The sequence below is a fragment of the Lepus europaeus genome, chromosome 3 (genome assembly GCF_033115175.1).
Source record: "Lepus europaeus isolate LE1 chromosome 3, mLepTim1.pri, whole genome shotgun sequence".
NCBI classification, from domain to species: Eukaryota; Metazoa; Chordata; class Mammalia; order Lagomorpha; family Leporidae; genus Lepus; species Lepus europaeus.
This window is the reverse complement of record NC_084829.1, coordinates 55,951,122-55,967,049: the sequence shown is the minus strand read 5'-3', so window position 1 is coordinate 55,967,049 and position 15,928 is coordinate 55,951,122. Positions and strand designations below refer to the sequence as shown.

Sequence of the window (15,928 nt, the reverse complement as noted above, 5' to 3'; positions counted from 1 at the left end):
ATACTTGGGTTGTCTTCTGCTACCTTCACAGGCACATTAGCAGGAAGTTGGATCAGAAGCGAAGCAGCAGGTCCTCAGTCCAGCACTTTAATATGCAAGTTTTAAATATCCAAGTCACAGTTTAACCCCTGTTTCACAACACCAGCCTGTTGCAGAACTATTTTTGTAATCAAAATACGTACACATAATGTAATCAAAATACATACACATAATGTAAAGAACATATAAAAAATTGAAAAGCCAAGATATTTTTCTATAAAGAATATCCAATTTTCAGGCAAAAAGTTATGTAACCACAATCAAAAAGAGAGATTCATTGCAAACTTCTAAATTCAAATATAAGTAATTGTTTCATCTCTTTCTTTTTAAAGAAAAGGAAAAGGAAAGACTGTATTTTATTTGGATGTGAGTTTCAAATGTGGTAATATTTAAAGTGATTCTCACTGAAAAGTTGAAAAAAAAATACCTGTAAGATAAGTGAAGTGCATGTGCAACTTTCCTTTCAAATAGGAAATCTGCGTGTGCTTTTATATTGAAAAATCAACGTAAATATAAACTGTGCATAGTCAACTTTTTTCTTCATAACTTTCGTAAAACAAAAGAATTTATGTAATTGAGCTAATAAAAAGCCAACGTCCTCTTTAATACTCATTGTTTGACAATATCAGCCAGTCAATAATGAAACTTCTAACCATTCTATGACTTAAAAAGTTTCTAAGCTTTGATAAGAAAGTCAAGAAGTATTGATGGACATGAAGTGACCACATCAGTAGAGTATAGTGGAGACTTTCACTAGAGTTACATTATATATACATTCTTATGTTTGCAATGCAAATTTTGTTTTGTTGCAGCACACTATTCATTTTTTAAGAAATATGCCTTTCAGTATGAGTTCACTAGCTATTTGTGCAATTGAAATTGTTAATTTCAAATTGCTTCTTACAAGTTTTTTTTTTAAGATTTTTATTTATAGGTTTATATAAGAGGCAGAGAGACTGACTGAAAGAAAGTTATCATAGACTTGTTCATTCCTCTAATGCCTACCAATGGGATAAAGCCAGTTGTAGGGACCTAACCTTAAGGCATCACCATGGTCCCCTAACATATGCAATAGGAAGAAGCTGGAATCAGGGGTGTATCCAGGGTTCAAACGTAAGCAATTTGACATGACCAGCTTTTTAACTGCTAAGCAAAATGACTGCTTATCCTTAAAATTTTTACAGAGTTTAACTAAGAACTTCTTATTACTGGAAATCTAGATTTTGGGTACTCACTATTTTAAGTTGTAAGGCACTGGTAGTTCTTTAAGGAAAAGAACCATGCCCAACTAGTAGAAACCATAATAGATGATTCAACATGTCTTCCATGGCAATGGCTGCATCAACATTACTTGATAGTCATCCAGAAAATTTATGTTGCCAGCTGTCAGATTTAAAGACTGTAAAGTAATACACAAACTGCTTAAATTTTTATAAAAACAGTGAACTTTCATATAATAGTAGTTTTTATTAGAGTCATGAAAGCTAGTGTTCATTTCCCCCTTAACTCATTAAAACACACAGATCACATGAATATACAAGCTTTTTGTGCATGCTCAAAACTTTTTTTCACATCTGGGACAAGATGTGGAAACACCATGCCAAACCAATGACAAAAAATGCAGAATCAGGTAGCCATTGCTGCATATACATGATGTGAATGAAAAGTGAAATGTATACATTTTGGATTTAATTCTTGAATGTGCAATTCATGTGACATGTTTTTAAAACTACAGGTCATTTTTCTGTTATCTGTCTAAATTTGAAAAGACTAAGGAGGCAAAACAAACAAGTAAAATAAATAAATATCTGTGATTTCCTCTAGCGTTAGTAATGGTATTTTTTATAAGAAATATTGATTAGTTTGCCAGAATTCTTTAAAACCTAAATATCTCAAAATATGAAGCAGGGTTCTAATATAATATCAAATAAAATATTCACAATTTATTGCTTTTTATTTATAGTGAGTATCAACTTGCCTTTTATGAAGTCACATAATCAGCATGCTCACTCTATTAATTGCAAAGTCAGCTTTCCAGATCTAAAATCATAAGTCGTGGAAAAATTTTAATGTAATAACATCTTGTAGCTCTCCTAAAAATGACCTAAATGATTTGATCCATGGCTAACTTTCTGAAAATCTAAACTAACAGTCAGAAACTTATATTTTTAATATTCTTCCTATGAGGCAAATCTAGGAAAAAATTACTCTTTCATTTTTTAAAAAATTACAAAGTGAAAAAATACTTATCTTAACTCTACCAGTTGAATTTCTTCTCAAATTTAAAAGAAAGGTAAAAATTCAAAAAAGTGAAAACAAAGAATAAAGGCAGATTATTAATTAAATAATCATATAAACAATGATTGCTTACTTTTGGATACAGAAAAACAAAGCCAGCTGTAAAATAGGATACTGTTTTTCTTTAGCCAAAATTTCTTTATGACATGATTAATATTGATTCATATTACGAGGAGGTGATGAGCCAGTTTTTATAGAGTTTTAATGAATCTGGAGTGCTCCTTTTACCCATCTGTTCACCTACTATTATCCACACTACCTACTTTTTTCTTATCCAAAGTCAAGGAGAATCCAATCTGATTTTAAAGACCTCCAAAACAGATTACATAACATATATTAGTGACCAATAACTTTGGTGAAAGATGCCCAATGTTTGGGAATTTTTCCTGTTATTAATTGGTTTCCAGTTGGTTGCTTACCTCTATTTAATCTCCATCCTTTAACCACTATGAAGTTACTGGTCTTCCCCTCAAAATCAACAATACTCGCTGATTTTTTTTCTTTGAGAGATGATTTAGAACTCAACACATTCTTCGAAATTTTGCAGCTTGGTTGCTATGTTAGCCAAACCATCTAGATCATGTGGCACTAAGTTTTGAGTTTCCTGTCTTTCTATTATGAAGAATGTCATTATGGATTCTGATTCTTTCCTTGAAGGTAATAGCACTATTTTTGAGTAAGATAATGAGTCTCCTTACTTAGGACTCTGGGTTTTTGTTTTAGTTTAGTTTTGTTTTGTTTTTTAAACACATTGAAACTAACAGGCTTGCTTTCTCAAGACTGGGGTATCATTCCACTGGATGATTTACCCTTATAGACTTTACTTATGTAGATATAACCTCATCTTATAAGTGGGCAGCTTTTTGGTATCCCTACAGTTTCCTTTCCAACTTTTGTAGTTAAATTGAAGAATAGTAGTTAACTTGGATGCACAATTTAAATCATCATTTACCAAAATATGGCACATAAAGCTCTAAAAATGAAACATCTTTTAAAACTATTTTTCATATGGTTTATTTGAGAGTTTATACTTTTAATGGTTTCATGTATTATTCTAGCACTGCTTTGTACTAGAATAACACACACCCAGTAGAAGATAATATGTGTAAGCTCTGTATAATAATGTCTTAACAGTCTTCATTTAGAGCTTTTTAGTAAAGAATGTGTTTTGTCATTTCTCATGATATTAGCAGTGACACTTTTATTATTACTTATTACTTTGCTAGAGTATACCATATCATGTCAGGGCACAAAATATATTTATAATTTATATAAATAACTTCAAGAATGTTCATGGTGTTCCTAAGTTGTTGAATTAATATACATAGGGTTTTGGTCGAATGCCCTATACTATTTTTTTTTCTTTTTATCTGTTATATAAAGTTCTATATATTTATGGGGTAGCATGTGATATTTCAATACATACGGATACTGTATATTGTTCAATTTAGGATAAACATATCAATATCCTAATTATATATTTCTTTGTGGTGAAATATTTTAAATCATTTTCTAGCTTTGTTTTAAAATATACAGTACATTATCATTATAATAGTCACCTATCATTCAGAACACCAGAACTTCTTTCCGTTTTCCAAGTACAACATTAATCCACCTCCTCCCTCCCTACTCTCCCTAGCCATTCTACTTTATTTTTAAATTTATTTATTTGAAAGAGAGAGGGAGAGACAGAGAGAGAGAGAGACAGAAACAAGGGGTTTCCATCACTGGTTCAAATCCCAGTTGCTCAAAATGGCTGGGGATTGGTTAGACAGAAACTGAGTTCAGGGAACTCAAAAGCAGTCTCCCACATAGGGCACAAGGACACAAAAACTTGAACCCAAACCTGCTTTCTTTCAGGGTGTGCATTCGCAGAGCAGTGGAATCAGGGGCAGACCTGGGACTCAAACCTGGACACTCTGATGTGGGATGTAGGTATCCCAATTGATTAAGAAAAATGTCTGTAACTTCTTTTAATTTCTATGAGATCAAGTTTTGTGGATCTCATCTATGAGTGAGATCATGAGGTACTTACTTTTCTGTGCATTATGTTACGTGGAAGGTATGTGGTCTCAGTGCATACTCAATAGTCACTAATTATAAGTTAAAATTATTTTCTATATGATTTTCCTTATTGGTTCAATTTATAGTGCCAATTTAAAACAAGTATTCAGCAAAGAATAAGTATAAGAAATAGGTATGAAAATAGATTGTGTATCATATGAAACAGAAGAAGGAATATTAATAGTTTTTAATTGATGGGGTCAATGGTTTTCAACTAAAAAGTTGAAATAACTATAAATTTCTTAGAAGCATTTAATTTTAAGTGGACATTCTTATTTAGAAACATTACTCACAAAGTCAGAACACAAAAACCATCTAGAAGTATTCTGAAGACATATTGCAATATTAAATATTATTTAATTTTATTTAACTTTTTTCAAAGTAATTCAACAGGAAGCACACTTAGTGTTAGAAATTCTTAAACTAATTCATAATTAAAAATTCAAAAATTTATTTAAAAGAAAATTTAGTTAGAGTCTGAGATGAGACAAGCTAAGAAGTTTATGTTATGAAATATCTAACCATTTTTTTTCAAGGTGCTCAGTGATATTACATGAAAATTAAAACTATCATTTAGGTGATACTGTGGGGGAGAGTTCATGGTACAAAAACTTGCAGGCATCTGTATAAAAAACATTAAACAAGTTACCTAAGCATAGTGTTTCTTTAAAGTAGGGCTGGGAAAAGGTTCTGTTGTACTGGGTTTCCCATATTTATTGATTTCCAGAATTCTCTTTCCATCAGTGTGGTCAGGTAGCCTCTGCCTTTCATGTTTCTGGATGCATCCATCAACTCTAGATATTTGGAATGGATTGGCCAAGAAAATATAGTGATTTAACTTTTAGAACCATATCACTACAGTGAGATTAGAAACTGAATTTAACATTGATGCTTTGGTTTTTATTAATTTTTTTAAACAAAAGAAGACATGCTCTTGAAATTTATATAATGAAACTTTATATCTGGGAGTGTGAAAGTTCTGTTCCATCAAACATAGAGCAAACTGCCCAGTGATATAAGTATTAACTCTCTGAAATTTAAATTCATCCTTGAAACTTGGAGAGTTTGACTCTTTATGAGAAAGTACTAAAAGCCCAGAATTATGGGTCCATGAAGAAAAATCCTTTGAGACACATAGTTTAATTTGGTGAATAAAGAAGACTATTTGATGTAAAACCATACTATTTTATTTAAAAAACAAAGGCTATTTTTGAATCTCTTCCGATAACTAGACAAAAATATAAGCATAAGATTGTACTGAAACTGTACCTGAAGAAGCTGGCCCAGAGCTTTGGAAGTACATCAGGGAGTCTACTATGCAAATCCCAATTAGGATTGTTCCAAGGGACAGTTACAAGCATGGGACTTTAATACCCTTCCAAGATGGCAATGGGTGGGGTTGGATGCATCATTTCAGAAAGCAAAAGCAAGAAGACTCAAATAAGTTGATCAGATTAGAGAGATAAAAGAAAAAAAAAAAGCAAATTTCAAAAGGAATGGCAGAAATAAGAGATCGAGGTAAAGGTAGTTTAAAAGTTGATCTGTAACCAGGGTTTTTGTCTAGCTTGGCTTATTACTCTGAACCTAGGCTTGTATTTAGAGTGCAAATCTGAGCTTGCCATAAAGGAATTTTCTAATTGTGAACAGCTAATTGGATGTAATAGAAAGATATGGCTTTAAAGGTAGATAGATTTGGTTTTAAAGCCTGGTTCAATAGGTTATTCTGCTTGTGTTTTGTAATCTATTTAATTTAGTGGAATGTCAGATCTACTAGAATTAAAATGGATTTTTTATGTAGAATACAAGTATTTTAGGTAAATATTTATTCCAGGATATTATTAAATACTTTATGCAGCAACTTCTACAAGTGGTTATGATAGTTTCTTTCAAAGAAATAATTAAAATGTTTAATTTGAGCACATGCTTAGCATTTAGTTTCATCAGGGACCAAGCAAATACATTTTGTTTCATTAATTAGAAGGTTTCAACTTTTTGAGAATTTGTGTAGCATAAATTCAAATGTAAAACAATAAACTAGAATGCTATTTTTAGTTTTAGAAAATTCTTTGTAAGGATTTATTTATTTAGAGAGAGAGGCAGAGAGACAGAGAGAGACAGAGAGGTCTTCCAACTGTTGATTCACTCCCCAAATGACTGCAATGGCTGGAGCTGGGCTGATATGAAGCCAGGAGCCAGGAGCTTCTTCCAGGTCTCCCAAGTGAGACCAGGGATCTGAGTACTTGAGTCATCTTCAGCTGTTTTCCCAGGCATATTATCAGGGAGCTAAATCAGAAGTGGAGCAGCCTAGGCTCCAACAGGCACCCATATGGGATGCTGGTTCCACACGCGGCAGCTTTACAATGCCATACCATAGAGCTGGGCCCTGAAAAAGGATTTTTAACATCTTTATATGATCAGTTTTCCTGGCTTTCTGAAATGCAGTTTGTTCAATGATTCAATGATAATTAATAATACATGTATTATAAAAATATAATATATAAATAAAATATAAAATAAATTATTTTTCTAAAACTCAGCATATAGAACATTAAGAACAAAACTGGAATATAAAACAAGGTATTACATTAAAATTATTTCCTAAAGTTTGCACACTGGAGTGTTTCTATGGAGCTCAAAATTTGTATAGAAGATATTTCTAATATATGCTGACCTAATTGATTTATGAGAAAGAAACTAGTCATGTATTCCAGAGGAAAAGGAGAATCACGATGGTTTGGATGTGATTCTCCCACAAAGTTTCCTGTGTAAGAAGCTTGGATCTCAATGTGGCAATGTGAGCAATGCTGAATCCTTTGAAAGGTGGAGCCTGATGAGAGCTCCCTAGGTTACTGGGAGTATGGCTTTAGAAGATACTATGGAATCCCAGCCTCTCCAGTTTCCTGACTTGCAATGTGATGGCTTCTTTCCCACAGTCCTCATCAGCACCTTGAGGATACTGGCATCTTGCCTTTGAACTTTCAGAACTACGAATAAACTCTTTTCATAATGTAACCTGCTTCAGTCATTTCATTATATGATTTTTTGGACTAATACACTAAGAAGCAGCCTTTCTTTCTTTTCTTTTCTTTTTTTTTTTTTTTTTTTTTTTTTTTTTTTTTTTTTTTTTGACAGGCAGAGTTAGACAGTGAGAGAGAGGCAGAGAGAAAGGTCTTCCTTTTTCTGTTGGTTCACTCCCCAAGGGGCCGTAAGCGCGCTGCATGGATCGTGCGCTGTATGGATCCGAAGCCAGGAGCCAGTCTCCTGGTCTCCCATGCGGATGCAGGGCCCTAGGACCTGAGTCATTCTCCACTGCACTCCCAGGCCACAGCAGAGAGCTGGACTGGAAGAGGAGCAACCGGGACAGAATCCGGCACCCCGATTGGGACTAGAACCCAGGGAGCCGGTGCCACAGGCGGAGGATTAGCCTAGTGAGCCGCGGCACTGGCCCAGAAGCAGTCTTTATTTCTTATATTATCCATAGTGACAATGTAAGTCGTCCTAAAAGTCTCTCAAAATGTATTTTTTGTTAGTTTAGCAATAATGAAATACTGTATTATATAGCTTCCTGCTTATTATATTCTGCCTGAATATATTAAAGTAGTCCTATTTTAAATATCTGTTATCTTTAATTGATTTTATATGTCATTTCATTGCTGCTAGCATTAGTGTTCTCTTCCTAACATAAACCGTGATTGACTTTCCATCCCAAATTATTTTTGACATCTATTCATGTATTTTACTCATCTTATTTATTTATTTATTTATTTATTTATTTTTCTTTCTGCCAGGATGGTTGGAGAAACATAGGATAATTATGGGGAGATAGGCTTGAGTAAGGATTAAATGTAGATTTTTTTTTTAGATTAATTTTAATGATTTGAAAGAGTTACAGAGAGAGGTAGAGACAGAGAGAGAGAGGTCTTCCATCTGCTTGTTCACTCCCCGGATGGCTGCAACGGCTAGAACTGAGACGATCTGAAGCCAGGAGCCAGGAACTTCTTCCAGGTCTCTCACGTAGGTGCAGGGGTCCAAGGACTTGGGCCATCTTCTACTGCTTTCCCAGGTCATAGCAGAGAGCTGGATTGGAAGAGGAGCAGCCGGGACTAGAACCCAGCACCCAAAATGTAGATGTCTTTTTATGTTTTGTTTCTTCTGGGCAGGGTAGTTAAATACTGGGAGGCTTTAGTTTTGTCTTTCATCATGTTTTTACACAGTATTGATAACTAGTCTCACGAAACACAAATTATTTAAAAATTTTATATATGTATCTATAGGATTTATTCTTTTTTTAAAAAAAGATTTATTTATTGATTTATGTATTTGAAAGTCAGAGTTATACACAGAGATGAGAGGCAGAGAAAGAGAGAGAGGTCCCCCATCCGATGGCTCACTCCCCATTTTCCTGCAATGGCTGGAGCTGTGCCAATCTGAAGCCAGTAACCAGGAGCCTCCTCCAGGTCTCCCACGTGGAGGACTCATCATCCACTGCTCTCCCAGGCCATAGGAGAGATCTGGCTAGGAAGTGGAGCAGCTGGGTCTCGAACCAGTGCTCACATGAGATGCCAGTGTTTCAGGCCAGGGTGTTAACCCGCTGTGCCACAGTGCTGGCCCCATAGGGTTTATTCTTATGCTATGCTTTTTAAATTAATTTTAGCAACATTATATTCAGCATAATTGGTGATTCCTTTATTACTTTATCATCTTAATGTTCAAGAAATGTATTTTGAGTCCTAATCTTTGAAATATGCTATCATATCTAGCTATAGGATTATGTAATATAAATATCTTAGTACTAACTATCCATTTGTGGTAAAATTATGAAATTATTATAGAATTATTCAGAAGGTAAAATGACATCTGAATCTACGTAATCGGCATGTGTGTGCATTAACTAATTCAATAAATATCAATTGAGCATATGTGTACTGTACTATCTTGTCATACAATGGGGAATATGAAAATGAAAAATAGTCTAGCCTCAGTTTCCAGCAAAATGAGAAAATAAAATAAATGTGAATACAGAAATTATTATTGTATTGTCAAAAAGTCAAGTATATTAAGTGAGATACAAAAATACACTATTAAAGACTAAAGTAATTCTAATCTCTAGGGTGATTTGGAGAAACTTCCTGGAGATGGTATGATTTAAATGAAGCTATTAAAGAATTTAAATATATTGGAAATAATGATCCTTTCAGGAAAAAAAGGGAAACTACAAAGGCTAAAAGCATAGCGAATAAAAATCTGAAGAAATGTTTAATTAACAAAAGTTTACCTCTGTTGGAGTAAAGGTTTTTGAGAGTGTACACATTAAAGAAAGGTAGAAAGTCAGATTGAGTTTTCACAAATTGCTGAACCAGAATACCAAGTTATCCAGTGGAAAATGACAAGTCACTAAACATTTTCAAAATAGAAAGTATATATGCAGATCCATGCTTTAGGAATATAATTTTGACAGTAACTTGCAGTAACACTGAATGACACTACATGAGAGGCAAGGAGAGCACCTAACAGAGCAATCGTGGGGACTCTACTACACACTTTGACTGCAGGGCATAGGCAGAGGTGCATGCCCTAGAGACTGCGGAAGGATCAGTTAACGTTTGTTATTGACTGTGGTCTCCATGTTTAGCAGGACCCAGTCTGAAAATAATGGTATATGTATTTTTTAGTTGAAAGTGCAAGGGATAGAGGTTTATGCAAGAGGAAAGGGATGAGTAACAATTCAGATACACTGAGCTTAATATGCTATTTGAATGTGTCAAGCAATTAATTGTTAAAGTGCAAGGGGAGCTTTGGAGTTGATCCTAGAGTTAACTGCATAATGGTAAAAAGAACAAGACTATGGTGGACTGAATTGTCTCAGTAACCTCCTTTCCCTTCACATTACAGACACATAAATATAACAACTTTTAAGACATACAGCCAAGCTCATAAAGGAAAAGAAGTCCCCAGATTGCATCAAAGAAAATGTGGTAATCATGCAGGTTGATGCCAGAGTGGCATATGGAGTTATCGAATCCAGATATAATCCCTAGTGGTTTAGAAATGGGATTTTAATGTCTCTTTGAAAAATGATAGATGTTCTCTCTAGGCTTGGACTTAGAAATGAGTAATTCTTGGAGCCTGGCAGGATATTGTTGCCAATGCAAAGTCAGTGGAACCTGTGCCAGATATAGTTCTGAGTTTTGGATTTATGATACATGAATATTGCGGAAACCCAAATTGAGAAATTAAGGTTAGAAACTTATTCAAGAACTGGTCAGATCTAAATGGAAAGGGCAAAAGGCAATCAGATTCTCTTAATAGAGACATTTAAGTAAGTCGAGACTCACAGAACTCCTACAGTTATTAAAGACACCATGGACTCGTGGTCATAATAAACGCTGTTATCCACACAAGGAAACAAACTACCTTAGTTAAAATAGGCAAAAGCAAAAAAGAAAAGATGAGAATTTAGCAGAAAAGAAAGTAATATAACAATCTGAAAAGAAGAATGTAAACTAACCACTTAAATATATATGGGACAAATAATAATAAATGAACAGGTGCTTATGAATAAAAAGAAATGAGCATTTGGCCAAAATAAACATTAGTTATTTCTAAAAATAAAAATATATTTTTAAAATAATTAATAAATGCTTTGAAAAAGGATTAAATGAAGTTGAAAAGGAGAACAGTGATCTGAAAGTAGGACCTATGAAACTTGCAAAAATGAAGCCCAGAAATATAAATTAACAAAAGTTTTGAAAGTGAAGTTAATGCAGAAAACTTGAATTTGCATGAGAAAATAGACACAAGAAATGCATTTGAAGACCTAGTACCTAGAAATGGAGAGGAGCAGTAGATACAAAGATAATTCTTTAAAAGTAGAAAAAGAATTATATATCTGATTAGCAAGTATAATTACACTGACAGCATTATTTTGATCAGCAAAGAATTGAGAATACAGACAGTTGCTGAGACCAAATAACTGTCAACAAAGAATTTTATATTTATTCCAACTGTTGGTCAACAGTGCAGGCAAAAAAAGTATTTGTTGGGCCAGGATTGTGGCTGAGCAGGTTAAGCTACCACCTGCAATGCTGGCATTCCATATGAGCACTGGGTTGAGTTCTGGCTGCTCCACTTCCAATCCAGCTCCCTGTTAATGCGCCTGGGAAGGCAGTGGACAATGTCCCAAATCTCTGGGCCCCTGCACCTATGTCGGAGACCTGGATGGCATTCTGGGCTCCTGACTGTTGCCTGGCCCAGTCTGGGATGCTGTAGCCATTTGAGGAGTGAGCCAGTGGATGGGAGTGCGTTTTCTCTCTCTCTCTCTCTCTCTCTCTCTCACTTCTCCCTCCCCCCATAATTCTGTATTTCAAATAGATAAAATCAGTTTTTTAAAGCTTTTGCTGACAAAATGATCTGCAAAATGCTAGCATTCAAAGAGCCTTCCTGAAAGAACTATTGAAGATTCTATTTGACTCAAGAAAACATTGAATCAGAAGTAAAGAATAGGATTAAAAAGAAATGGAAAGGTTTGAATTTGGAGGTTCAGGAGAATGAAAAATTATATAAAATCAATTTGTGAGAAATTTATTCACCAGCCAGTATTGTGCAGAGTAGTGAGGGCATTCCTGAGATTGTCACTTTTTTACACAAGAGAAGCAATCAGTCAATACAAGAGGAAGTATTGTTAGTAGTTAGTGATTTTCAGTCATTTGTAGAATAATAAGATATAAGAAATTTAAAGTATTGCTGGTTGGTACCATTCCCTGAGCATCTTATTTTATTCATTTGGAGGGTGTCCTAAGCATGACTTTTGCTTTGTTCTTTTAAAATCTGCAAGTGACTCTGGGCAACAAGATTGAGTATTGCTGTCATTGATTATTCGAGAGAAGTAGAAATCCAGATCTGGCTTAAGCCAGTCATCAAAGCAGAGAGTGCCCATTTTCATCACGATGGAAACTTTTGGGCCCCTAGAAAAGGTGGCATAACCATTTTAACAGGAATTGGCACATGTGTTCTGGAAAGGTCTAGAAGTAGTATTGTAGATTTTGTGAGTCAGATAATGTATGCTGAAACTATATACTCAACTTTGCTATTAGAGTACAAAAGCCAAGGATAAGGTATAAGCAGATGGACATGCTGGGTTCCAATAAAATCTTTTTGTCAAAAAGAGCAATGGGTAAGATTTGTCCTATGATCCTTAGAGTGCCACCCAATGTTTCACAAAATTAAGGTACAGTTAAAAAAAAATGCAGTTGAGAAATCTCACGTTAGTTGTGAAGGAAGTAGCCATGGTTATTAAGAAGTAGCTACTTGGGGCCGGCGCTGTGGCGCAGCGGGTTAATGCCCTGGCCTGAAGCGCCGGCATCCCCATATGGGCACCGGTTCGAGACCTGGCTGCACCACTTGAGATCCAGCTCTCTGCTAAGGCCTGGGAAAGCAGTTGAAGATGGCCCAAGTTCTTGGGCCCCTGCACCCACGTGGGAGACCTGGAAGAAGCGCCTGGCTCCTGGCTTTGGATCAGCACAGCTCCAGCCATTGCGGCCACCTGGGGAGTAAACCAGCGCATGGAAGACCTCTCTCTCTCTCTCTCTCTCTCTCTCTCTGCCTCTGCTCTCTCTGTAACTCTGACTTTCAAATAAATAAATAAATAAATCTTAAAAAATAAAAAGAAGTAGCTACTCACAAGGCTGGAGAAGTTTATGCAAAAATGAAATGCAATGGATTATGAAGATCTGTGAAACCACAGGCCTTGAGAGGGAAAATGAAAACACCCTCACAGGTAAATTATTTTTAGAAAATTTATTTATGTTCATTTTATCTGAAAGGTAGTTGGAGAGAGACAGAGAGACCTTTAATCTGCGGTTTACTTTCCAAATGCCCAAGTATTTGATTCATAATCTGCAGCCTTCCTGGGGTGTACATTAGCAGGAAGTTGGATCAGAAGCAAAGCTCAGACTTGAGCCAGGCACTCCCAAACAGGAGGCAGTTCTATAAAAGGGTGACTTAACTGCTGTGACAAAAAACTGTCCCAGAGAGAGTTGGGGTCCTAACAATATAGGAATAACTACACCCAAACAATGAGAATGTAGGAGAGGTTTGTTTGTTGTTTTGCCTTTGATGTTTTTTGTTTTGCTTTTCACATTTAGAGGGAGAACATGTAAATAAATGGTTTCGATTACTCACATCTAGATGTTTGAATTCAGGATCATTGTACTTAGTTTTTAGCTAAGTTACCATAATCATGGTATCTGTATTGAAACTATGTCTCTTTTTCTGTCTTTAGCCACTTTTTTATATGATGTATTCACAAAAGAACATTTTCTTTTCATGCATCTTAATTACATTTACAGAGATTAAGCAATAAGCTTAGATTATAATAATTGAAGGAGTAGGGAGGTATGTTTCCTGTCCAGTGTAACTTTCAAATTTTATTTTAATTTGCCCCTTTCTTGTTCCTTATCTTCATAACTACTTACCTGGAATATAGAACTGTTTATTTATTTTAATTATATAAAAGTTTTATTCAGATTCAGATTTTAATATTTCCAAAATTAGGTTACAGCTGAGAATCACTGATATGTAGTTTGTCATTGAATATGTATTTATTTTTCTTCTCCAAGGCCTGTTGAGAAGTTCATTGTGTATCTTCCAATCAACAACACATTAGAATCAAGGAGATTTGGCACACGTTTTCCTGTGTTTTTACCTCCACTTTTTTCCTGGCAGTCACTTCCAGTGTTCCCAAAGAGTTCTATTTCTTGGAAAACTCATTTGATCTTGACACCCCTCACTTAATAGTTTTGAGAATCCCAAAGTTACTCTGAATGATCTGAGTTCAACCTGCTTGGTGGAGCTATCCAAAGCCTTTATTAGACTGGCCCAAAGAGCTAAATGCCCAGCTTCCTTCCCCACTACTCCTCTCTGTCTCATACAGTTTTTTTCTTTCCTGACCATCAAACAGGATATATTGTTTTAACCCAAGTTTTGTAAAAATCTTTGAGGAAAGTTTAATAAAATAGGAATGGTAATGAACTAAAAATAGCCAAAATAGGCTTTTCTTAAAGGTTAATACATTTGAATGGAAGTGTATCATTATCTTTGCAGGAAAGGTTTGCCTTTTTATATTAGAGTGAGTTGCTGAGGAAGCTTACTGAATATCTTTATTTGGAGCCTTTTAAATACTCTTCTGTTTGAAATGATGTGGGCAAATCCGAGAAATAAACAAAATGAACTCTGAAGCTATGCCCAGTTTTAGAAGTTCTGGAGTGATTAATGACTGCATCTAAGTGAGGCCGAAACATCCAGATGGGAGTAAAAAGAGAAACTCAGTTTCTTGCATGCTGTTTCTTTATGATTCCAAACACCTGGATACTTGACAATTGAGTATATATAGTTACTTAAGTAAAACTATGTATTTGACTGGTATTTTCCACTTTGAATGTGAATATCTTGGTGTAATATAAATACTTGCTATACTATCCCCATCTGGCATCAAATAACATATATTAAAGAACTATTAGAAAAAGAAAAACATGAATTAATTGAAAATGCCCCAAAATTGTTTTTGTTTAGTCTAGCCATAAAGTACTGGTGATGGAATTGTACAAAATAAATTTTGTTGATGATTTTTGGTCATCTTTTTTTTTTAAATTATAAAATAGGAAAAATCTTATCCACTATACATATGTTTATACGGCTTTGTATCTTAAATTTAGGTATGTGTCTTGTGCCCTGGGCTGTCCATATGAAGGAAGCATAACACCACAAAAAGTGACAGAAGTAAGTTGCATCTCCAGCTTTGTTGGTTCATGGTAATGTAAGTTATTTTTGAAACCCAGCTACATTCCTTATGATTTATTATATCTGAATAACAAACACTAATGAAAGCAATAGATAGGGTGACTATTCAAATATTTGTAAAGATATGTCTGATCACTTAATTAATAGCTTTGTTTTAACACTGAAGCCCTGTGTATTGGCTACACGATTTCAGAATTAAATGACAGTTGAGACTCATCAAAGGTGGAGGGAATAAAGACGTCTGTTTTGTCTTGATGTAGTTGTAACAGAGTGAGTGACGGTTCCACTCTCCATCAGAATGTCAGGACGCTTTGTATACTTGCACTCAAAACTGTTTTGTTTCTTAGATATCATCCCTTGTTTGTTTCCTTCGTACTTTGATTTTCATGTTAGTGTTTACTGCTTCGATGATTTTGTTCTTTTGTGCTTCTCTAGATCTTACTGCTGTGATTAGTTTGCTTTTATTGCCAAGTGATTTTCCAGCGATAGATTATAGTAATTAAGGCTGATTGATTAAGGCCCATTGACTACTTCCTGTCTTTTATTATTAATTTATACCAAAGAACACAAAATGCTGCATCTTTGAGATTACCATACAATATCTCAGAAACTCATCTGTATGTGAAGTCTATCAATGTGCATTTGCTTTTAAGGTTGATAATTTTGATAAATTCATTAGTAATATGTCACAGAAGAATTGAAGATGGCATTACTAGGGTAAGCTGAGTTC

General features: G+C 34.7%; 1 protein-coding gene across 3 annotated transcripts in view; it reads left to right on the top strand.

The window, feature by feature from the left end:
• HMGCLL1 (3-hydroxy-3-methylglutaryl-CoA lyase like 1) overlaps positions 1–15,928 on the top strand; it is a 151,583-nt gene that overhangs the window by 72,226 nt on the left and 63,429 nt on the right. For 2 of the 3 annotated variants that reach the window (XM_062187557.1, XM_062187556.1), the window contains one exon: positions 15,114–15,177. The exons of the other annotated variant lie outside the window; for it this stretch is intronic. In XM_062187557.1, the coding sequence (XP_062043541.1) occupies positions 15,114–15,177 (64 nt within the window). The remainder of the gene's footprint in view (positions 1–15,113; positions 15,178–15,928) is intronic. 3 annotated transcript variants of the gene reach the window in all.